Source organism: Ovis aries, chromosome 7 (assembly GCF_016772045.2).
Source record: "Ovis aries strain OAR_USU_Benz2616 breed Rambouillet chromosome 7, ARS-UI_Ramb_v3.0, whole genome shotgun sequence".
In the NCBI taxonomy this organism is placed as follows: domain Eukaryota; kingdom Metazoa; phylum Chordata; class Mammalia; order Artiodactyla; family Bovidae; genus Ovis; species Ovis aries.
In genome coordinates, this window is record NC_056060.1 from 52,052,207 (window position 1) to 52,077,355 (window position 25,149).

At 37.4% G+C, this 25,149-nt stretch overlaps 2 protein-coding genes across 4 annotated transcripts in view; one reads left to right on the forward strand and one right to left on the reverse strand.

Moving 5' to 3' along the window:
- The window catches only part of MNS1 (meiosis specific nuclear structural 1), a 144,771-nt gene that overhangs the window by 95,718 nt on the left and 23,904 nt on the right, over positions 1 to 25,149 (forward strand). For all 3 annotated transcript variants that reach the window (XM_060417885.1, XM_060417886.1, XM_004010584.6), the window contains 4 exons: positions 5,174 to 5,276; positions 12,106 to 12,335; positions 12,694 to 12,910; positions 13,006 to 13,113. In XM_060417885.1, the coding sequence (XP_060273868.1) occupies positions 5,174 to 5,276; positions 12,106 to 12,335; positions 12,694 to 12,910; positions 13,006 to 13,113 (658 nt within the window). The remainder of the gene's footprint in view (positions 1 to 5,173; positions 5,277 to 12,105; positions 12,336 to 12,693; positions 12,911 to 13,005; positions 13,114 to 25,149) is intronic.
- LOC101120923 (peptidyl-prolyl cis-trans isomerase FKBP3) lies at positions 9,584 to 11,259 on the reverse strand. Its single transcript, XM_004010585.6, has one exon. The coding sequence runs from the start codon at positions 11,243 to 11,245 to the stop codon at positions 10,574 to 10,576; it is 672 nt and encodes a 223-aa protein (XP_004010634.2). The 5' UTR covers positions 11,246 to 11,259; the 3' UTR covers positions 9,584 to 10,573.

Sequence of the window (25,149 nt, forward strand, 5' to 3'; positions counted from 1 at the left end):
TTAGATTGTACAAATGGGAGATCACTGCAGATCATAGGATATTGTGAACAATTTTATGTGAATTTGAGAATTTAAGTAAATAACTAAGTAGCACATTTACTAAGCTGACTGGCTTAGTAAAATTGGAAATTGGCTCTGTAATGCCAGTTTTGTCAAAAGTAAGTGTGCATATGTGTGTGGATCTGTTTTTGGATTTTTCTTTCCCATCCTTCCTCAACTGGAGTTCCATAACGGGATTAAGCCTCACAGAAAGTTGAGTGATTGTATTTTTAATTTTCTCAAAGACAGTATATAGTTGATATTATTTCAGATCCAGAGGAGTTAAGTTAATCCATTGTATATAATAGATGCCTAAGGGCATTGGAAGAAAAGTTATGACCAACCTAGATAGCATATTGAAAAATAGAGACATTACTTTGCCAACAAAGGTCTGTCTAATTGATGCTTTTGAACTGTGGTGTTGGAGAAGACTCTTGAGAGTCCCTTGGACTGCAAGGAGATCCAGCCAGTCCATTCTGAAAGAGATCAGCCCTGGGATTTCTCTGGAAGGAATGATGCTAAAGCTGAAACTCCAGTACTTTGGCTACCTCATGCGAAGAGTTGACTCATTGGAAAAGACTGACGCTGGGAGGGATTGGGGGCAGGAGGAGAAGGGGACGACAGAGGATGAGATGGCTGGATGGCATCGCTGACTTGATGGACGTGAGTCTGAGTGAACTCCGGGAATTGTTGATGGACAAGGAGGCCTGGCGTGCTGTGATTCATGGAGTCACAAAGAGTTGGACATGACTGAGCAACTGAACTGAACCGAACTGAACTGAAGGGCATTGGAGTTTAACACTTCTGGTTGAGAAAAACTGGTCTATTCCATTGATCCATTTATTCATTCCTGTGCTAAAACCACACTTTCTCAAATAGTATGACTTTATAAAAAGTATTCATCCTGAAGAAGTCCCCCAAAAGATTGTTTTACCCATTCCTACTTTGCATTTCCATATATGTGAATCACTACAGAGCATTCAGAAATAGACATTTAAGAAAATAATACTGAATCACTTAGATTCCCATATGGGAGAAAGTGAACTTGATTTCTACCTCATAACACATGTAAAAATCAGTTCCTGAAGGATTATAGTCTAAAAATTAATGGCGAAATAGCAAAGCTTTGAGCAACTAATACAAAAAAAATATTTGTTTGTGGGTTGGGCAGCATTTCTTAAAACATGACACAAAAGTCATTGACAATGAAGAAAAGATTAGTGGATTAGAATACTTCTCTCCATCTGAAGAAACCACTCTGAGAGTAACTACAGACCTGGAAGGAAATATTTACAATGCATATAGCCAACAAGAAACTTTTATCTGCAATATATAAAGAACTTTTATGCTACAATAAGAAATAGACAAACCAATATAAAAATGAAAAAAAATTTAAATACTGAGCAAGAACATCCAAGAAGTTATATAAATGAGTTAAACTTATAAAAAGTTCTCAGTTCCATTAGTAATAGAGAAACAAAACCCCAATGATAATTACATCACCACAAGAACAGTTAAAATCTATGATAAGACTAAAGCATTACCAAGGGTTTGGAATGGTGGGAGTGCTTAGGCAGTGTTTATGAGACTTTAAAGCTGACAAAGCTTTGAAAAAATGGCGTTATATACTAAATTTGAACAGTCTTACCCTCTGACTCAAATTTCACTTCTAGGTGTATATCCAATGAATATGTGTTCCCTTGTTTTTTAAATAGTCATTTATTTGAATGTTGGTTGTTTGCAACTTCTGTTTTATTTTATTAATTTTTATTGCAGTGTATTTGCTTTACAATGTTATGTTGGTTTCTACTGTACAGCAAAGTGATCAGCTGTAGTATACACATATTCCTTCCTTTTTGGATTTCCTTCCCATTTAAGTCACCACAGAACACTGAATAGTTTTCTGTGCTATACAGTTAGTTCTCTAAGTTACCTATTTTATACATAGTAGTGTATATATGGGGGCTTCCCATGAATAGAGTGGGAATAAATAGATTGTCAATAGACTGACAATCTGCCTGCAATGCAGGAGGTGTGGGTTTGATCCCTGGGTTGAGAAGATCCCCTGGAGAAGAAAATGGCAACCCAGTCCAGTATTGTTGCCTGGAGAATTCCATGGACAGAGGAGCCTGGTGAGCTAGAGTCTATGGGGTTACAAAAGAGTTGGACAAAACTTAGTGACTAAACAACAACCACAGCAATCATGTATGTATGTCAATCCCAGTCTCCCAGTTCATCTCATCCCTCCTTCCTCCTTCGGTATCTATATGCTTGTTGCTGCATATTTGTCTCTATTTCTGCTTTGCAAATAAGTTTATCCGTATAATTTTTCCAGATTCCACATATGGGCAATATTGTATGATATTTGTTTTTCTCTTTCTGACTTCACTCTGTATGACAGTCTCTAGGTCTGTACACATCTCTGCAAATGGCACAATTTCATTCCTTTTTATGGCTGAGTAATTTTCCATTGTATAAACCACATCTTTATCCATTTTTCTGTTGGTGGACATTTATGTTGCTTCCATGTCTTGGCACTTGTGAATAGTGTTGCAGTGAACATTGGGGTGCATGTATCTTTTTGAATTACGGTTTTCTTTAGATATATGCCCAGAGTGTGACTGCTGGGTCATATGATAGTTCTAAGGTTTTTAAAGAACCTGTTCTCTATAGTGGCTATATTAATTTACATTCCTACCAACAGTGTAAAAGGGCTCCATTTTCTTCACACTATCTCCAGCATTTGTTTGTAGATTTTTTGATGATGGCCATTCTGACTGGTGTGAGGTGGTACCTCATTGTAGTTTTGACTTCCTTTTCTCTAATAATTAGTGATGTTGAGCATCTTTTCATTTGCTTGTTGGCCATCTGTATGTCGTCTTTGGAGAAACATCTATTTAGGTCTTTGGCCTAGTTTTTGATTGGGTTGCTTTTTTGATATTCAGCTGCATAAGTTGTTTGTATATTTTGGAGATTAATTCCTTGTCAGTTGCTTCATTTGCAAATATTTTCTCCCATTCTGAGGGTTGTCTGTTTGTCTTATTTATGGCTTCCTTTGTGGTGGAAAAGCTTTTAAATTTAATTGCAGAGCTCAGTTGTGTCCAACTCTTTGTGACCCCATTGACTTTAGCCTGCCAGGCTCCTCTTTCCATGGAATTTTCCAGGCAAAAATACTGGAGTGAGTTACTGTTTCCTACTCCAGGGGATCTTCCTGACCCAAGAAGAATGATGCAGCCTCCTGCATCATTAGGCAGGTTCTTTACCACTAGCACCAGCTGGGAAGCCCTTTAATTAGGTCCCATTTATTTTTGTTTTCATTTTCACTGCTCTAGGAAGTGGGTCAAAAAAATCTTGCTGTGATTTATGTCAAAGAGTGTTCTGCCTGTGTTTTCCTCCAAGAGTTTTATAGTGTCTGGCCTTACATCTAGAGCTTTGATCCATTTTGAATTTATTTTTTGTGTATGGTATTAGGGAGTGTTCTAATTTCATTCTTTTACATGTAGCTGTTTTGTTGGCCCAACACCACTTACTGTTTTTTCTGTACTGTGTATCCTTGCCTCCTTTGTCATAGATTAGTTGCCCACGGATGCGAGGGTTTACCTCTGGGCTTTCTATCATGTTCCATGGATTTGTATTTCTGTTTTTGTGCCAGTACCATACTGTCTTGATTACTGTAGTTTTGTAGTACAGTCTGAAGTCAAGGAGCCTGATTCTGAAGTCAGGAACCTGATTCCTCCAGCTGTTTTTCTCTCTCAGGATTACTTTGGCTGTTCAGGGTCTTTTTGTTTCCATACAAATTGTAAAATTTTTGTTCTAAATCTATGAAAAATGCCATTGGTAATTTGATAGGAGTTGCATTGAATCTTAGATTGCTTTGAGTATTATAGTCATTTTCACAATAGTGATTCTTCCAATCCAAGAACATGGTATATTTCTCTATCTGTTTGTGTCATCTTTGGTTCCTTTTATCAGTATTTTATAGTTTTCTGAATACAGGACTTTTGCCTCCTTGGTTGTTTTCAATTTAATGCACATTTCTTTTTTTGTAGAGACAGTATTATAAATTAATAGGTTTGTGTGTATATTGGTGCATAATCATTAGTGTCCAACTCTAACAAAAATTTTTGTAGATGTATCTCAACCCCTTAGTGTAGAACAGAATATATAAGGCTAACCTGGAAACTTATCCCTCGTTTATAACACTATTTTTATGAAAGACAATAATCTTGTGTCAAATACATTTGCATCTACAGTAATAAGGGCAAGAAGGATCCACACTGTAAGAGGGATACCAGGAGTATCCCTCTTCCCTTACCCTTAATGACTGTTTCTTTGTGGGTACCGAGTACCTGTAAGTTGAGTTTATAGGTAGATGAGTGCCTCTTTGTTCCAGTAAGAATTAACCTGTATATCTTGGTGACATCTCACTGTCCTTCCAACTCAGAATTCTCATATTCTGTAATATTAAGAATTATGACTGGCATATTAAAATAAAAAATTTTATATGGCATATTGTTTTCATTATGTTTAGGAAGGTGATAGATTCAAAAGTATTTCAGAGAGTATCTGAAGTCAGTTGCCATTTTTTAACAGATAAATAAGCAAGCTCAGAGAAGTGAAGTAAACTTGCCCATGTTACTCCCTCTTCATCATCAAAAAATAGTTGCCATATGTAGAGCGTTTACTGTTATACACATTAACTCATTTAATTGCCAAAGCTACCCCTTTTATAGATGGCAAAACCGAGGTACAAAATGTAAGAAGTAACATGTATAGGTTTAAACCTCTCTGCTGTTATTATCTTTTAGCCTAATAGTACTGGTAACTGCACAGAAATTTTAACCTGTATTGATATAACACCTTTTCTGAGCCAGGCACTAGTGAAAAGATTTTTAGTTATGATTATTGACAATAAAAAGGTTGTTTTGTCTAGAAAAATTAATTATAATGTCTCATTTCACATGCATTCTGATTTTCTTGGGATGACTGGAGAAAGTATTTTCCAAAATATCTAAAAAATAATGTAAATATCTTTTACACATTTAGAAAAAAATTCTTTTAAATTGTAGATATTATTTTTAAAATAGTAGAGATGTATGGTCCTCAAATTTAAATTTCTGTCTTTTTTAAACAGTGCTGAGCTCAGAGAATTGGAGAAGAAATTAAAAGCAGCTTACATGAATAAAGAAAGAGCAGCTCAAATTGCTGAAAAGGATGCTATTAAATATGAGCAAATGGTAATTATGTTTCTGGTCATAATGTTTTCCATATTTTTAGCTTCATTTAGAAAAGCAAAAATATACCAATTTCTAGAAAATTGTTGCATTCTATAAAGAATTTACACTGATTTCTCAAATAATTTTATAGTTTTTAGATTGTTATGGTATAGCAAATTATGGATATTGAGCTTTATAATTTAATATTAGAACCTTTCAGAGACATAGAGAATTAGGTTGCTGGTTAAAATGAACATCTGTATTTGGTAATTCCCAGCATTCCTAATGGTGTCTAACTGATTATTCTTTGACAAATCAATACAGGTTGTTAGTATGATCAGTGTGTTTGTTAAATTTTTTATTTTTTAAATGTTTAAAAAATCAACTATAAATTTAGGTGGGGAAACTTTTCTGTTTTGTAAACAGAAATCTTTTTTTTCATGATTTCCTCTAATTTTATCCTCTTTTCTTACTCCTGACCTACTACCCATTATTATTGGTAACAGTTACTCTTGGGCAAAAGAGTTTCAGACACACTCAGCAGTAGTGTTACACAGTTTAATTTAAAATAGGGTTTATTAACTCTTACAGGCTGGATGTACATCATCACTTGAATTCTTGTTGTCACTCAGAAAGGCTAGACATAGATGAAAAGGTCTGATGGCAGTATTACATAGTCTTTTAAGTTCCCTCGCCCTCATTTCTCTATTATTTTGTAGGGCATTTTAATAGCAGAGTTCCCTCTCTCCTAGATCCATTTCAGAGATGTTTTACAGCTATTAAAGAGAAGGGCTTCCCTGGTGGCTCAGCAGGTAAAGAATGTGTCTGCTAATGCAGTTGGCACAGGTTCAATCCCTGGATTGGGAAGATCCCCTGGAGTAGGAAATGGCAACCCACTCCAGTATTCTTGCCTGGAGACTCCCATTGACAGAGGAGCCCAGCGGGCTACAGTCCATGGGGTCACAAAGAAATCAGACATATCTGAGTACAAACACACACAGAGAAAGAGGTTAAGGCAAATATTCTGCCTTTTAAAATTGGCCAGAATATATTCTATGTTAAAAGGAAAAAAAGCAAGTTGTGAAAAAACATGTTGGAAAATAATACATTTTATTGACCATTTTATAGACCATTTTTATCTTTGAAAACCTGTGCAAATAGGTATGTGTATACAACATCTGTGTATATCTGTACACACACATACGTATGTGTCATATATATCAACAAACACATACAGTTAGGGGGTGATATCAAAACAGTTAACCAGTGCAGTGTTATATGAGCCTCAGATAAGAACAGTTGCTGGCTGTTGTGACACATGTGTGCAGTATGTTAGTACAGAAGAAATCTATAGGGTTATACAGCACGCTGTTAACAATGACAGCCTTTGGTGTGGCAGATGGTAAGAGAGGATAAGGAAATGTCACTCCAAACGCCATATTCTGCCCTTTCAAAAATAAAGTAGAACATGATCTGCAGTTTGAACAGTAGATTGCAATTTTAATTATTTTGGTAATTGAAGTTATTCCAGGCAATTGTAGATATTTACTCTGGCTATTGAAAGACTTGTTATCATTTTCTAAATAAAGTTGAGCCACAAAAATTAAATCAAATACTCTTAGACTTGACTAGGTGTCAGGATATTTAGGTGCTAGTTTTGGCTGTATCTCTTAGCGTTTGTTTTCTTATCTGTGAAATAAGATTATTGTATTTGTCTAAGTGTGTAGTAATTTGTACAAACATGTTTTTGTCATGTCATATTTTTTCTGTAGAGCCTAGTACAATATGTGTTAAGAAAGCAGAGGAAAGAAAGAATTTGAGTCAAGTAACATTTATAGTCTATATGTTAAAGACATCAATTAGATCAGGAATGGCATCTAGTTCAGTTCAGTTGCTGTCTTATTCGAGGCTTTGCGACCCCATGAACTATAGCACAACAGCCCTTCCTATCCATCACTAACTCCTAGAGCTCACTCAAACTCATGTCCACTGAGTCAGTGATACCATCCAACCATCTGATCCTCTGTTGTTCCCTTCTCCTCCTGCCTTCAATCTTTCCCAGCATCAGGGTCTTTTCGAATAAGTCAGTTCACATCAGGTGGCCAAAGTATTGGAGCTTAGGCTTCAGCATCAGTCCTTCCAATGAATATTCAGGACTGATTTCCCTTAGGGTGGACTGGCTGGGTCTCCTTGCATTCCAAGAGACTCTCAAGAATCTTCTCCAACACCACAGTTCAAAAGCATCAATTCTTTGGCACTCAGCTTTCTTTATAGTCCAACTCTCACATCTATACATGACTACTGGAAAAACCATAGCCTTGACTAGATGGACCTTTTTTGACAAAGTAATGTCTCTGCTTTTTAACATGCTGTCTAGGTTGGTCATAACTTTCCTTCCAAGGAGTTCAGTTCAGTTCAGTTCAGTCACTCAGTCATATCCGACTCTTTGCGACCCCATGAACCGCAGCACACCAGGCCTCCCTGTCCATCACCAACTCCTGGAGTCCACCGAACCCAGGTCCATCGAGTTGGTGATGCCATCCAACCATCTCATCCTCTGTCGTCACCTTCTTATCCTGCCCTCAATCTTTCCCAGCATCAGGGTCTTTTAAAATGAGTCAGATCTTTGCATCAGGTGGCAAAAGTATTGGAGTTTCAGTTTCAGCATCAGTCCTTCCAGTGAACACCCAGGGCTGGTCTCCTTTAGGATGGACTGGTTGGATCTCCTTGCAGTCCAAGGGACTCTCAAGAATCTTCTCCAACACCACAGTTCAAAAGCATCAATTCTTCGGCACTCAGCTTTCTTTATAGTCCAACTCTCACATCCATACATGACCACTGGAAAATCCATAGCCTTGACTAGACGGAACTTTGTTGGCAAAGTAATGTTTCTGCTTTTTAATATGCTGTCTGGGTTGGTCATAACTTTCCTTCCAAGGAGTTAACGTCTTTTACTTTCGTGGTTGCAATCACCATCTGCAGTGATTTTGGAGCCCCAAAAAATAAAGTCTGACATTGTTTCCACTGTTTCCCATCTATTTCCCATGAAGTGATGGGACCAGATGCCATGATCTTCATTTTCTGAGTGTTGAACTGTAAGCCAACTTTTTCACTCTCCACTTTCACTTTCATCAAGAGGCTTTTGAGTTCCTCTTCACTTTCTGCCATAAGGGTGGTGTCATCTGCATATCTGAGGTTATTGATATTTCTCCCGGCAATCTTGATTCCAGCTTGTGCTTCTTCCAGCCCAGCATTTCTCATGATGTACTCTGCATAGAAGTTTAATAAGCAGGGTGACAGTATACAGCCTTGACGTACTTCTTTTCCTATTTGGAACCAGTCTGTTGGTCCATGTCCAGTTCTAACTGTTGCTTCCTGACCTGCATACAGGTTTCTCAAGAGGCAGGTCAGGTGGTCTGGTATTCCCATCTCTCTCAGAATTTTCCACAGTTTATTGTGATCCACACAGTCAAAGGCTTTGGCATAGTCAACAAAACAGAAATAGATGTTTTTCTGGCACTGTCTTGCTTTTTCCATGATCCAGCGGATGTTGGCAATTTGATCTCTGGTTCCTCTGCCTTTTCTAAAACCAGCTTGAACATCTGGAAGTTCATGGTTCACGTATTGCTGAAGCCTGGCTTGGAGAATTTTGAGCATTACTTTACTAGTGTGTGAGATGAGTGCCGTTGTGTGGTAGTTTGAGCATTCTTTGGCATTGCCTTTCTTTGCAATTGGAATGAAAACTGACCTTTTCCAGTCCTGTGGCCACTGCTGAGTTGTTCAAATTTGCTGGCATATTGAGTGGAGCACTTTCACAGCATCATCTTTCAGGATTTGAAATAGCTCAACTGGAATTCCATCACCTCCATTAGCTTGTTCATAGTGATGCTTCCTAAGGCTCATTTGACTTCACATTCCAGGATGTGTGGCTCTAGGTGAGTGATCAGACCATAATGATTATCTGGGTCATGAAGATCTTTTTCTTCTGTGTATTCTTGCCACCTCTTCATAATATCTCCTGCTTTGTTAGGTCCCTACCATTTCTGTCCTTTATTGAGCCCATCTTTGCATGAAATGTTCCCTTGGTATCTCTAATTTTCTTGAAGAGATCTAGTCTTTCCCATTCTGTTGTTTTCCTCTATTTCTTTACACTGATTGCTGAGGAAGGCTTTCCTATCTCCTCTTGCTATTCTTTGGAACTAAGTGTCTTTTAATTAGCATTAACATTAGCCTTTATATTTTATTTTTTTAAAACCTGTATTTTTTATGGTGTATAGCCAATTAGCAAATGTGATAGTTTCAAGTGAAAATTGAAGGTACCCAGCCATACATACACATGTATCCATTCTCTCCCAGACTCCCCTCCCATACAGGCTGCCACATAACATTGAGGAGAGTTCCTTGTGCTATACAGTAGGTCCTTGTTGGTTATCCATTTTAAATATGGTGGTGTGAGCATGTCCACCCCAAAGTCCGTAACTATCCTTTCCCCTGCTGCAACCATAAGCTCATTCTCTCAGTCTGTGAGTCTTTTTCTGTTTAGTAAGTTCATTTGTAACATTTCTTTTTAGATTCAGTGTTTAAGGAATGTCATATAATGCGTTTCCTCTGTTCAACTTACCTCACTCAGTGTAACACTGTCTGGGTCCATCCATGTTGCAGCAAATAGCATTATTTCATCCTTTTTAATGGCTGAGTAATATTGTATATATGTCCAACATCTTTATACATTCCTCTGTTGGTGGACATTTAGGTTGCTTCCATGTCTTGGCTATTGTAAGTAGTGCTTCAGTGAACATTGGGTGCATGTATCCTTTTGGATCATGTTTTTTTCCTGAAATGTGCCCAGGAGTGGGATTCCAAGGTCACATGGTAGCTCTTTTTCAGTTTTTTAAGGAACCTCCATACTGTTCTCCATTGTGGCAGCACCACTTTACATACCCACCAACAGTGAGGAAAGTTCCCTTCTCTCTACACCCTCTCCAGCATTTATTGTGGATCTTTTGATGATAGCCACTGTTCACCTTCATATTTTTTTTTCCAAGATATTGAATACATTTTTATTGAGCCTTTTAGTTTACAACATGAGGTAAAAGGCAAATCAGTTCTCTTTAAGTGATATTTTACACAACTGTAGTAAAATATTTTAAAGTTCAAGGGTTTATAATGGATTACATTTCTTAAAAGTTGCGGGATCAAGTAAACATGTTCTAACTTGAATTTTCCAGTTGACTCTTCGCTTAACAATAGTAACCAGCTCTAACTAGATACATGAGTTTCTTCACGGCCATGTTTTATTGTTGATGGTTTCTTCTATTTCAGTCAATATCCACTAATTCCACTTCAAAAATAAGTTTTGCATTTGGTGGAATTTTGGCATCAGGCTGTCCTTTCTTTCCATAAGCCCATTCTGGTTCAATCTCCAGTCGAGCCTTTTCTCCTTTACTCATAGTCAAGAGTGCTTCATCCCACCCTCTGATAACTTTGCCTATCCCAACCTTAAAACTTAAAGGCTTGGCATTTTTCTTCTTTGAACTCGTTTGAATATTAGTATCAAAAACAGTCCCGTCTTGTAGTGTTCCTGTATACCAGCAGTGAACAACATCTCCCTTTTTGGGAAAGTTGGTTTTATCTCCTTTCTTAAGAACAGATTTTGTATATTTTGGTGGACCCTCATCCAGAGTCTCTTCAGACTTGGTTTCTTTGGGTTTATCTTCATTAAGCTTCACATTTTTCACCTGCTCAGACACTTTACTTATACTTTCAGTACCCTTGAAACGCTTACTTTCAAAAAGATGGTTATAGGCTGTAACCAAATGGTCCTTATTAGCTGTCTTGGCCACATTTTTAATGTTACCTAGTAATTTATGTTCTGCAAGAAACGAATCTGAACCGTGATCCTGCAGAAACTTGATAATGTCCTTCTTGGGCAGCTGCTCGCTGCGCAACTGCTCCACGGTCCAGGCCTGCTGCGGAACGGCGGCCGCCATCTTCCCCCGCTGCCTCCACCTTCATATTTTTATGTTTCTTATTTTGTGTTTGATGCTGCTAACCATTCTAGCATTTGGGATGTGATCATAATGGTAAAGGATAACTTTTTAAACTGCCCCAGTGTATATACATTAAAACATTTTGTTAAATGATTTCAAAATGCTCAAAAAAATCAAGGTAACCCGTTAAAGATGCAGGATTGTGTCTCATTCAGAAGGAATGGTCTTGAAGAGTGAATTGAAACCTCAGAAAACAGACAGAGTGATGTATGTGACCCTTTTTTTAAGTTAAAGTTATTTCAAAGGGCCTTTAATAAATGAGAAAGGGGAGATTTCAAAGGCCACTGGCAGCAAAGAAAATTTAGGCTGAGAGAACTTGAGTTGCTCAGAGCTATTTAATAGCAGACAGGTATAAAAAAGATAGCACCATCCTTACACTAAATAGCAGCCAGTAAGTACCCAGTGGAGCTAAAATTTGTGAAAATTACCTTCATCAGCTTTTAAATAGATGAGGAAGATGACTGTTGTTGGAAATTAACAAAATTATTAATGAAGGACTTCTAATTTTACTTATTGTTTTTCAAGTGTGGAGTTATTCTCCTTATTGCCCTGAGGGAGCTACTTGAAGAAATAGGAAAGCCTCTTTAGGGTTTGCTTTTCGTTCAAACCCTTCTTTTCATTCATTTGCTTTTCATTCAAACCCCTCCGGTGACAGTGACTTACCTTTGCTTTTTATCTACACAGATGAAAATATTTTATGAAATAGGCCTTCTATAGTATTCAGTTCCATGTGCTAAAAGTATTCTGTCATACTTTGCTCAGATTTGATGATGGAAAGATGAATTTTGTTTTAATAACAGAAACGTGATGCTGAAATAGCCAGAACTATGATGGAAGAGCACCAGAGGTTAATAAAGGAAGAGAATGCTGCAGAGGACAAACGAAACCAAGTGAAAGCACAGTACAGTCATGACCTAGAGAAACAGCTTGAAGAGCAAGAGAAGCAAAAGCAGGAAGCTTACGAGCAGTTGCTGAAAGAGAAGCTCATGATTGACGAAATTGTTAGGAAAATCTATGAAGAAGATCAACTGTAAGTTTGCCCCAACTTTCTTACATGCTTAAACCTGCTTAAATATTTGTTAGATTTATCTCAGGCTTGTCATGAAGAATAAGCCACCTAAGAAGTGCCTGATACACAGTAAGTCCTCAGTAAATGTTATGACCTAAGCTGAGACCAGGTCTTATCTTTGTTAGTATAACAATTAATTGATAATTAAGAGATACTTATTAAGTAACAGTGACTAAACCTTTTTTTCCTTAACGCACATCAGGAGAACTTGTTTTCTGTTCAGTTTCCTTGGTAGACAGCTAAAGGAAATGACACTCATGTTTTTTAATTTTTTTATTATTTCTGTTACTATAGAACTGCACTCACTATTACTTTTTAGGGAAAGACAGCAAAGGTTAGAGAAAATGAATACAACTCGAAGGTATATAGAAGAGTTTCAGAAAGAGCAGGCTCTCTGGAGAAAAAAGAAGCGGGAGGAGATGGAAGAAGAAAATAGAAAAATAATAGAGTTTGCCAAGTTGCAGCAACAAAGAGAAGAAGATCGAATGGCAAAAGTTCAAGAAAGTGAAGAAAAAAGACTACAGCTTCAAAATACGGTACTAAAATAATTGTTTTAACACTGGAGAAATTCTTAAATATTTGTCATAGAATTTGATTCCTGTACATGTTTTTATGTGTTTTTTTAAAATAGCTGACTCAGAGGTTGGAAGAAATGCTGCGGCAACGTGAAGATTTAGAACAAGTGCGACAGGAATTATACCAGGAAGAACAAGCTGAAATATATAAGAAGAAACTAGAAGTAAGTTTTGGAAATTGAAGGAATGATTAACATAGTGAAAGCGAAAGCTTTAATTGCTCAGTCATGCTGACTCTTTGTGACCCCATTGACTGCAGCCCAGCAAGCTCCTCTGTCCATGGAATTCTCCAGGCAAGAATACTAGGGTCACCATTTCCTTCTCCAGGTTAACATAGAGAAGAGTATTATTTTGAGATGAAGCAGTAGAAAGATAATAGATTTAAACCCAACCATATGGATAGTTACGTTACATGTAAGTGGTATAAGTGCTACATTTGAAAGAGAGATTTTCAGGCTGGATAAAAAAGCTAGACCCAGACAACATAAAAAAAACTGCATCAAAAAGCATGATGCACCTATGTTGTCTACAAGAAACATAATTTAAATATGAAGACACATATGGTTTAAAAGCAAAAGGATGGAGAAAGATATAGAGACAGACACCAATCGAGAGCATGTTAGGGTAGAAAGCATGATGATGATAGGCTAAATTCATCTAGGGGATGTAATACCCTAGAAGTGTGTGAACCTAAATAAAACTTCAACTACAATGCATGTAGCAAAACTGGAAAAACTTGAGAGGAGAAAGATGAATCCGTAGTTATATTTGAATATTTCAATACTCCTTCTCATTTATATATAAAAAGAAGAAGTGAAGTGAAGTGAAGTCGTTCAGTCGTGTCCAACTCTTTGCCACCTCGTGGACTGTAGCCTACTGGGCTCCTCCATCCATGGGATTTTCCCAGCAAGAATACTGGAGTGGGTTGCCATTTCCTCCTCCAGGGGAACTTCCCGACCCAGGGATCAAACCCGGGTCTCCCGCATTGTAGGCAGACGCTTTACCATAGTCATAAAACCATGGGATATGGCATTGAACAATTTGACCTCAAGTTACGACAATTTGTCAATTTTCTAATTGGGTGTTTTTGTTAATTTATTATAGGATTTTGAGAGTTCTTTATGTATTCTAGTTTCTTTGTCAGGTGTGTGGTTTACAAATATTTTTTCCTAGTCTATAGGTTGTCTTTTTATCCTCTTAATGGGGTCTTTCCCAAAGCAAATGTTTTCAATTTCTGTGAAGTCTAACTTAGCAGTTTCTGTTTTTATGGACCATAGCTTTAGTACCAGTTCTAGGACGTCTTTGCCCTAGAACCCAAAGAATTTCTTTTTTTTTTTGCCCCTTAAAAGATTTCCTCTTCAGTTCATTTTTGTTTATAGGTTATGAGACTTAGGTCAGTTTCTGTTTTGCTTTTCTATGTCCAGTTGGTCTAGTTGCAACTATATGTTGAAAGGTTTTTTTCTCTTATACCCAGTTGCTTTTGCTACTTTGTTTAAAACACATTTTAAACAAAGCTGAGCACATCTGTGCGTATATTCCTGGGATCTCTGTTTTGTCTGTTGATTTATGTGTTTATCCCTTCAGGAGTACCACACAGTTTTAATTACTGTAGCTATATAGTCTTTAAGATTGTTTTATTTTAATTCCTTTGCCTTTCCATATAAAGTTTAGAGTAATCTTAACTCTATCTACAAATAGTCTTTGGGGAATTTGATAGGAATTAAATTAAATCTGAATATCAATTTGGGGAAGATTGACATGGTCACTATATTGAGTCTTATAGTCCATGAACATGGTATGACTCTTCATTTACAATTTCCCCTTGAATAACACAGGTTTGAATGTGTGAGTCCATCTATATTTGGATATTTTTCAGTAGTAAAACCTGCTGTTTACACAGTCTATGGTTGGTTGATTCCATAGATATAGATATATATCTGTGGATATATAGATATCCACAGATACAGAACTGTGGATACAGAGAGCTGACTAAATTTATGTGGTTTAACCCCTGTATTGTTCAAGTCAATTCTGTTTAAATCATCTTTGAATTTTTTCATCATTGTTTTATATTCTTCAGCATACAAATCCTGTACATGTTTTGTTAGATTTACATTGAAGTATTTCAGTTTTTTGAGTGGTTGTAAATGCAATTTAAGTTTTAATTTCATTGTCCACCTACTCATTGCTAGTGCATTGACTTTTTTAAAAATAAATATTTATCTTGTATCTCATGACTTTGCTGAATTCACTTAGTAGCTGTAGGAGTTTGTAGGAGTTGATTTCTTTGTTTTTCCATACATAGTCATGTCTTCTGCAAATAGGAACAGTTTCATTCCTTGGTTTCTTATCTATACACTTTTTAAAAAATATTTATTTATTTATTTAGCTTTAGTTGTGGTACATGGGGTCTTTACTTGTGGCATGTGGGATCTAGTTCCGTGACCAGGGATCAAACGCCAGGCCTCTTGCAGTAGGCACGCAGGGTCTTAGCCGCTGGACCACCAGGGAGGTCCCATCTAGGTACACTTTTTATTTACTTTTTTGCTTTATTGTACTGGCTAAAATTTTTAGCACTGGCTGGCACTATATTGAATGAGTGATGAGACTAGATGTCATCTTTCTTTGTTATCTCTCAGGGGAGAAGCATTATGTTAACTGTACTTTTTCGTAGATGCTCTTTCTATACTTCAGGACATTCTCTTCTATTTCTATTTTTCTGAATATTTTTTATCATAAAGAGGTGTTGAATTTTGTCAAATGCTGTTTCTTCTTTAGCTTGGTTGATTGCATTGATTAACCTCAGGAGTTACTGAACCGCCTTGCATCACTAGAATAAATCCCACTTGGCCATGGTGTGCATGTCTTTAAATATGTGACTGGATTTTTATTTTCTAATAATCTGTTTCAGGATTTTTGCATCCTTATTCATAAAGAATATTGGCTTTTAGTTTTCATTTTGTATACTGGTGTCAGGGTAAACTGCCTTCATAAAATGAATGCAGAAGTTTCCTTCTGTTTTCTAGAAGAGATTGTTTAGAATTGATGTTGGTTAATTCTTTAAAAATTTGGTTGACTTTTCCAGTGAAACTATCTAGGCGAGGAATTTTACTTTTTTAGTGTTTAAAAATATTTATTCAGTGTTTTATTGTGTATTTATTTTAAGTTAATTTTTATTTTATATTGGACTATAGTTGATTTACAATATTGTGTTACTTTCAGGTATACAGCAAAGTGATTCAGTTATGCATATACATACATTCATTCTTTTCCTGATTCTTTTACTACTTAGATTATTACCGAATAATGAGTATATAGTTCCCTGTGCTACATAGTAGGTCCTTGTTATCTATTTTATATATCTGTGTGTATATATATATATATATCAGTTCAGTGAGTCGCTCAGTCGTGTCCAACTCTTTGTGACCCCATGAATCGCAGCACTCCAGGCCTCCCTGTCCATCACCAACTCCTGGAGTTCACTCAGACTCATGCCCATCGAGTCAGTGATACCATCCAGCCATCTCATGATCTATCGTCCCCTTCTCCTGTTGTCCCCAATCCCTCCTAGCATCAAAGTCTTCTCCAGTGAGTCAACTCTTCGCATGAGGTGGCCAAAGTACTGGAGTTTCAGCTTTAGCATCATTCCTTCCAGAGAACACCCAGGACTGATCTCCTTCAGAATGGACTGGTTGGATCTCCTTGCAGTCCAAGGGACTCTAAAGAGTCTTCCCCAACACCACACTTCAAAAGCATCAATTCTTCGGTGCTCAGCCTTCTTCACAGTCCAACTCTCACATCCATACGTGACTACAGGAAAAACCATAGCCTTGACTAGACGGACCAGAGTCGGCAAAGTAATACCTCTGCTTTTCAATATGCTATCTAGGTTGGTCATAACTTTCCTTCCAAGGAGTAAGTATCTTTTAATTTCATGGCTGCAATCACCATCTGCAGTGATTTTGGAGCCCCCAAAAATAAAGTCTGACACTGTTTCTACTCTTTCCCCATCTATTTCCCATGAAGTGATGGGACCAGATGCCATGATCTTCGTTTTCTGAATGTTGAGCTTTAATAAGCCAACTTTTTCACTCTCCACTTTCACTTTCATCAAGAGGCTTTTTACTTCCTCTTCACTTTCTGCCATAAGGGTGGTGTCATTTGCATATCTGAGGTTATTGATATTTCTCCCAGCAATCTTGATTCCAGCTTGTGTTTCTTCCAGTTCAGCGTTTCTCATGATGTACTCTGCATAGAAGTTAAATAAGCAGGGTGACAATATACAGCCTTGACGTACTTCTTTTCCTATTTGGAACCAGTCTGTTGTTCCATGTCCAGTTCTAACTGTTGCTTCCTGACCTGCATACAGATTTCTCAAGAGGCAGGTCAGGTGGTCTGGTATTCCCATCTCTTTCGGAATTTTCCACAGTTTATTGTGATCCACACAGTCAAAGGCTTTGGCATAGTCAATAAAGCAGAAATAGATGTTTTTCTGGAACTCTTGCTTTTTCCACGATCCAGCGGATGTTGGCAATTTGATCTCTGGTTCTTCAGCCTTTTCTACAACCAGCTTGAACATCAGGAGGTTCACGGTTCACGTATTTCTAAAGCCTGGCTTGGAGAATTTTGAGCATTACTTTACTAGCGTGTGAGATGAGTGCAATTGTGTGGTAGTTTGAGCATTCTTTGGCATTACCTTTCTTTGGGATTGGAATGAAAACTGATCTTTTATAGTCCTGTGGCCCCTGCTGAGTTTTCCAAATTTGCTGGCATATTGAGTGGAGCACTTTCCCAGCATCATCTTTCAGGATTTGAAAGAGCTCAACTGGAATTCCATCACCTCCACTAGCTTTGTTCTTAGTGATGCTTTCTAAGGCCCACTTGACTTCACATTCCAAGATGTCTGGCTCTAGGTAAGTGCTCACACCATCGTGATTATCTTGATCATGAGGATCTTTTTTGTATAGTTCTTCTGTGTATTCTTGCCACCTCTTCTTAATATCTTCTGCTTCCATTAGGTCCCTACCATTTCTGTCCTTTATCGAGCCCATCTTTGCATGAAATGTTCCCTTGGTATCTAATTTTTTGAAGAGATCTCTAGTCTTTCCCATTCTGTTGTTTTCCTCTGTTTTTCTGCATTGATCACTGAAGAAGGCTTTCTTATCTCTTCTTGCTATTCTTTGGACCTCTGCATTCAGATGCTTACATCTTTCCTTTTCACCTCTCTTCTTTTCACAGCTATTTCTAAGGCCTCCCCAGACAGCCATTTTGCTTTTTGGCATTCCTTTTCCATGGGGATGGTCTTGATCCCTGTCTCCTCTACAATGTCACGAACCTCATTCCATAGTTCATCAGTCACTCTGTCTATCAGATCTAGGCCCTTAAATCTATTTCTCACTTCCTCTGTGTAATCATAAGGGATTTGATTTAGGTCATACCTGAATGGTCTAGCAGTTTTCCCTACTTTCTCCAATTTGAGTCTGAATTTGGTAATAAGGAGTTCATGATCTGAGCCACAGTCAGCTCCTGGTCTTGTTTTTGTTGACTGTATAGAGCTTCTCCATCTTTGGCTGCAAAGAATATAATCAATCTGATTTCGGTGTTGACCATCTGGTGATGTCCATGTGTAGAGTCTTCTCTTGTGTTGTTGGAAGAGGGTGTTTGCTATGACCAGTGCATTTTCTTGGCAAAACTCTATTATTCTTTGCCCTGCTTCATTCTGTATTCCAAGGCCAAATCTGCCTGTTACTCCAGGTGTTTCTTGACTTCCTACTTTTGCATTCCAGTCCCCTATAATGAAAAGGAAATCTCTTTGGATGTAAGGTCTAAAAGGTCTTGTAGGTCTTCATAGAACCATTCAACTTCAGCTTCTTCAGCGTTACTGGTTGGGGCATAGACTTGGATTACTGTGATATTGAATGGTTTGCCTTGGAAACAAACAGAGATCATTCTGTCATTTTTTAGAGTCCATCCAAGTACTGCATTTCAGACTCTTTTGTTGACCATGATGGCTACTCCATTTCTTCTGAGAGATTCCTGCCCGCAGTAGTAGATATAATGGTCATCTGAGTTAAATTCACCCATTCCAGTCCATTTTAGTTCGCTGATTCCTAGAATGTGGATGTTCACTCTTGCCATCTCTTGTTTGACCACTTCCAATTTGCCTTGATTCATGGACCTGACATTCCAGGTTCCTATGCAATATTGCTCTTGACAGCATCGGACCTTGCTTCTATCACCAGTCATATCCACAACTGGATATTGTTTTTGCTTTGGCTTCATCCCTTCATTCTTTCTGGAGTTATTTCTCCATTATCTCCAGTAGCATGTTGGGCACCTACTGACCTGGGGAGTTCCTCTTTTGGTATCCTTTCATTTTGCCTTTTCCTACTGTTCATGGGGTTCTCAAGGCAAGCATTCTGAAGTGGTTTGCCATTCCCTTCTCCAGTGGACCACATTCTGTCAGACCTCTCCACCATGACCCGCCCATCTTGGGTTGCCCCATGGGCATGGCTTAGTTTCATTGAGTTAGACAAGGCTGTGGTCCTAGAGTGATTAGATTGACTAGTTTTCTGTGAGTATGGTTTCAGTGTGTCTGCCCTCTGATGCCCTCTTGCAACACCTACCATCTTACTTGGGTTTCTCTTACCTTGGGTGTGGGGTATCTCTTCACAGCTGCTCCAGCAAAGCACAGCTGCTGCTCCTTACCTTTGATGAAGGGTATCTCCTCACCGCTGCCCTTCCTGACCTTCAATGGGGGATAGCTCCTCTAGGCCCTCTTGCGCCCACGCAGCCACCCTATATATATACCCCTTTCCCCTTTGGTAACCATAAATTTGATTTTGAAGTCTGTTTCTGTTTTGTAAATAAGTTCATATGTATCATTTTTTTAGGTTCCATGTGTAAGAGATATATATTTGTCTTCCTCTGACATTTTTCACTTAGTATGATAATACCTATCATGCTGGTTGTTATAAGTGGCATTATTTCATTCTTTTTTTATGGTCAAGTAATATTCCAATACACACACACACACACACACACACCCCACTTCTTTCTCTGTTCCTTTGTTGATGGACATTTAGGTAGCTTTTATGTCTTGGCTATTGTAAATAGACCTGCACTGCAAACATTGGAGTGCCTATATATTTGAATTATGATTTTCTCCAGATATATGCCTAAGAATGGGATTGCTGGATCATATGGTAGTTCTATTTTTAGTTTTTTAGAGAACTTCCGTACTGTTCTCCATAGTGGTTGTACCAATTTACATTCCCATCAACAATGAAGGAGGGTTTCCTTTTCTTCACACCCTGTCCAGCACTTAACTGTTTGTAGACTGATGATGACTATCATTGTTCTGACTGATGTGAAGTGATATCTCATTGTAGTTATAGTGATGTTGAGCATCTTTTCACGTGCTTTTTGGCCATCTGTATGTCCTCTTTTGAGAAATGTCTCTTCCTGTCTTCTGATTGAAATTCTCTGCAAGAGATTTCTGTGTATTGACCCATTTATTTATTTATTTATTTATTGATGTTAAACTGCATGAACTGTTTATACATTTTGGAGATTAACCCCTTGTTAGTAACATTGTTTCCAAATATTTTCTCCCATTCTGTGGGTTGTCTTTCATTTTGTTTATGGTTTCCTTTGCTGTGCAAAGTCTTTTACGTTTAATTAGGTCTTATTTTTATTTTTATTTTCATTACTCTAGGAGTTGAATCCAAAAAGACCTTGCTGTGGTTTATGTCAAAGAGTTTTCTGTGTATGTTTTCCTTTAAAAGTTTTATAGTATCTGGTCTTATATTTAGGTCTTTAATCCATTTTAAGTTTACTTTTGTGTAAGTTATTAAATGAATATTCTAACTTCATTTTTTTCTCCATGTAACTGTCTGGTTTTCCCAGCATCACTTATTGAAGAGACTGTCTTTTCTCCTTGGTATATCCCTGCCTCCCTTGTAGATTAATTGTTTGCAGGTGCAAGGTTTATTTCTGGGCTTTCTGTCCTAGTCCATTGACCTGTATTTCTGTTTTGGGGCAATTACCATAGTTTGATGACTAAAGCTTTGTAGTGCAATCTGAAGTCAGGTAGCCTGACTCCCCCGTTCCATTTTCATTTCTCAGGATTATGTTGGCTTCAGGATGTTTTGTGTTTCCATACAAACTGAAAAATTCTTTCTAGTTCAGTGAAAAATGCCATTGATAACTTGACAGGGATTGCATTGGATGTGTAAACTCCCTTGGGTTGTTTGGTCATTTTAACAATATAAGTTCTTCCAATCCAAGGTTATGGTATATCTGTGTATCTATTTGTGTCATCTTTGATTTCTTTCGTCATTACCTCATAGTTTTGAGAGTGCAGGTCTTTTTTCTCCTTAGGTCAATTTATTCATAGGTATTTTATTCTTTTTGATATGATGGTAAATGCATTAGTTTCCTTAATTTCTCTATTTTTCTGTTTTATGTGTATAGAAATGCAAGAGATTTATGTGTATTAACTTTGTAACTTACAATGTAATTGATTCATTGATGAGCTCTAGTAGTTTTCTGATAGTCTCTTTAGGGTTTTTTATGCATACTTTGTCATCTGCAAACAATAACAGTTTACTTCTTTCCCAGTCTGGATTCCTTCTGTTTTCTTTTTCTTCTTTGATTGCATGGCTAGAATTTACAAAAGTATATTGAATAAAAGTGATGAGAGTGAACATTCTTTTCTTCTTGATCTTAGAGGAAATGCTTTCAGTTTTTCACTGTTGAGATTGATACTTGCTGTGGATTTGTCGTATATGGCCTTTATTATCTTGAGGTAGGTTCCCTCTGTGCTCACTCTCTGATCAATTTCTTATCATAAATGAGGGTTGAATATTGTCAAAAGCTTTTTTATGCAACTATTGAGATGGTCATATATATAGTTTTTTTTATTCTTCAGCTTTTTAGTGTGGTGTATCACATTGATTAACATATGTTGAAGAATCCTTGTATCCCTAGGTTAAATCCCACCTGATCATGGTGTTTGATATTTTTAATGTGTTATCGGATGTGGTTTGCTAGTATTTTGTAGACAATTTTTGCATCTATATTCATCAGAGATATTGGCCTGTAATTTTCTCTTTTTGTGTGTATTATCTTTGTCTGGGGTTATGATGGCCTTATAGAATGAATTTGAGAGTGTTCCTTCTTCTGTAGTTTTATGGAAGAGTTTCAGAAGCACAGGTATTAACTCTTCTCTAAATATTTGCTAGAATTCACCTATGAAGCCATCTGGTCCTGGACTTTAATTTGTTGGAATATTTTTAATCACAGTTTCAATTTCAGTAACATAGTTGGTCTATTCATATTTTCTATTTCTTCCTGGTTTGGTCTTGGAAGGTTCTACTTTTCTAAAAATCTGTCGTCTTTTCTAGGTTATCCATTTTATTTGCATACAGTTGCTTGTAGTTGTCTCTTTACTGTCTGAGTCCCTGGTGTTTCAGACTATAAAGAGTCTGCCTGTGATGCAGAAGACCCGAGTTCAGTTCCTGGTTTGGGAAGATGCCCTGGTGAAGGGAATGACAACATATTCCAGTATTCTTGCCTGGAGAATTCCATGGACAGAGGAGCCTGGTGGACTATAGCCCATAGGGTCACAAAAAGTTGGACACAGCTGAGTGACTAACTCTAACCATCCAACTAGTAGCCTCTTACCAAGTTTGTCTTTTGAAAGAACCAGCTTTTAGTTTTATGAATCTTTTCTTTTGTTATCCTCATCTCCATTTATTTCTACTCTGATCTTTATGATTTCTGTCCTACTAACTTTGAGTTTCATCTGTTCTTCTTTAGTTGCTTTAGGTCTAGTTTGGGTTGTTTAGTTTGGATTTTTCTTGTTTCCTGAGGTAAGATTGTATTACTGTAAACTTCTCTCTTGGAACTGTTTTTGCTGTGTCCCATAGATTTTGGATTGGGGTTTCATTTTCATTTAGCTCTAAGATGTTTTCATTTTGATTTCTTCAGTGATCCATGAGTTGCTTAGCACCCATATAGTTTAGTCTCCATGTGTTTTTTACAGTTTTCTTCTTGGAGTTGATCTTGGTTTTTGGTTTTTTTAGGGGTTTTTTTTGGGCAGGGCTGGATCTTCATTGCTATGCATGGGCTTTCTCTAGTTGTGGCAAGTGGGAGCTGCTCTCTAGTTTTGGTGCATGAACTTCTCATTGTGGCCACTTCTCTTGTTGCAAAGCATGGGCTCTAGGGTGCACGGGCTTCAGTAGTTGTGGCACACAGGCTCTAGAGCACGAAGGCTTCAATAGTTGTGCCTCACGGGCTCTAGAGCCCAGGCTTGGTAGTTGTGACACATGGGCTTAGTTGCCCCTAGCATGTGGAATCCTTCTGGACCCGGAGTTGGGCCTATGTTCTCTGCATAGGTAGGTGGATTCCAAACCACTGGACCACCAGGGATGTCCCTTGTAGTTGATTTCTAATCTCATAGCATTGTGGTCAGAAAATATGCTTGATAATAATTTTAAGTTTCTTAAATTTACTGAGCTTCTTTTGTTGCTCAGCATATGATCTATTCTGGAGAATATTCCTTGTGCAGTTGAGAAGACCGTATATTCTGCTTTCAAATGGAATGCTCTATAAATATCAGTTAAACCTGTCTGGACTAATGTGTCATTTAAGGCCCGTGTTTCCTTACTGGTTTTCTTCCTGGATGATCTGTCTGTTGATGTAAGTGGGGTGTTGACACATTATCAACTGGGGGAGTTTTGCAGAAACTAACTCCTGTGGCCAGCGATTTGTTATGTAAGTAAATATTGAAACACTAGCATTTAAGTAAATATCAACAACTCTTTTTGCGCTTGATGTATTTATTTGAAATTCTGTACATGTCTCACTAAAGCATTCTAATATTTTGTTACAGCATGATAGGCAGGAACCTATAGTATAGTAGGCCCCTCTAGAACACCTGTTCTACATATACCGTGTTTCACTGGGCTTTCTCCTGGAAGAGCAGACCCTACACTTTCTGGTGGCATTTGCTTAGTCCTGTGGGTATTATTTCTTCTAGAATGTGTTCTTTTATTTTACTTGATAGTCAACAAAGTAGATCTTTGTAGGGAGCTCTTTTAGAAATGCCCCAGAAGGACCAGGTGCAAGACCACCACCACATTCACCAGAATTCCCAGTTACTGACTTCTAGCTACTGCTGACAGAAGTTGCTAGTAAGTCCTTTTACTCTGTGCATTAAGGCTATAATAACATCTAACTGTATTGTATAAGTCACAGTTACTCAAATAGAAGCCCACTTTCTTATACCATTTTCGAGTTTTCTGGAGAATATTGAAGTTTGCCAGATACTGATGAGATCAATCAACTCCTTTCTTGTATTTAATTATACTCTAATATTCAAGTGGGCTTGGTTATCCTATGTCCAGTCCTCCTGTCTTCCTTTCCTGTGGATGTTATGGACGAGTCATGAACAGTTGTCACCATGCAGACTATGTCGTGTTTCTCCATATAAGAAAAATCACTTCTCCCTTCTATAAGAATGCCATTTCTCCTCTGTGTAGATTTTTGGATTTCTCCTTTAATTGGCTTGGTAGACCCATGATTTATAGTCCCACAAGCTATGGTTTTGTTTTTCAACCATATTCTAGATGTGGACACACTATTGCCATAATTATATTGGTAAATTATAGGGCCATGGACTAAGATAAGGTTGTACGACCAATACATAATTTTTGTTTCTTGCCGTTTTTTTTTTTCCTTCACTTGTGTAAATCTCAAGGTTTCAAATATATTCAGTTTCACTTTTGCTAACTGTCCTGACCAAAATTTCATATTTTTTAAGTTTCTGGGATTACAGGTTTTGAATTTGAGCTGTTCTCTCCACTTTTCATTGCCTCAGCAAGTGATAGCTCTTGTTTGGGTATATAAATTTTGGTAGAAAATAATCCAGAAGAGGTTTAAACTCTTACATTAGGAGTTATCTGATCTTTCTTTAAATTAGCTTTCTTGAGGTATAATTGCCATATAAAACTGTAAGATATTTAAAGTGTACATCATGGTGATTTGATAAATATTTACATTGTAAAAAGATTCCCCCATCTATAGTTAGTTAACACATCTATCACTTCACATATTTTTTATGAGAATTTTTAAGTTCTACTCTCTTCAGAAATTTCATTTATACAATAAAGTATTTTCAACTATAGTCACCATGT

What these genes read in the sequence shown, in the direction of transcription:
- LOC101120923 (XM_004010585.6), bottom strand. Translation starts at nt 11,245, where the DNA reads ATGGCGGCCGCCGTTCCGCAGCAGGCCTGGACCGTGGAGCAGTTGCGC.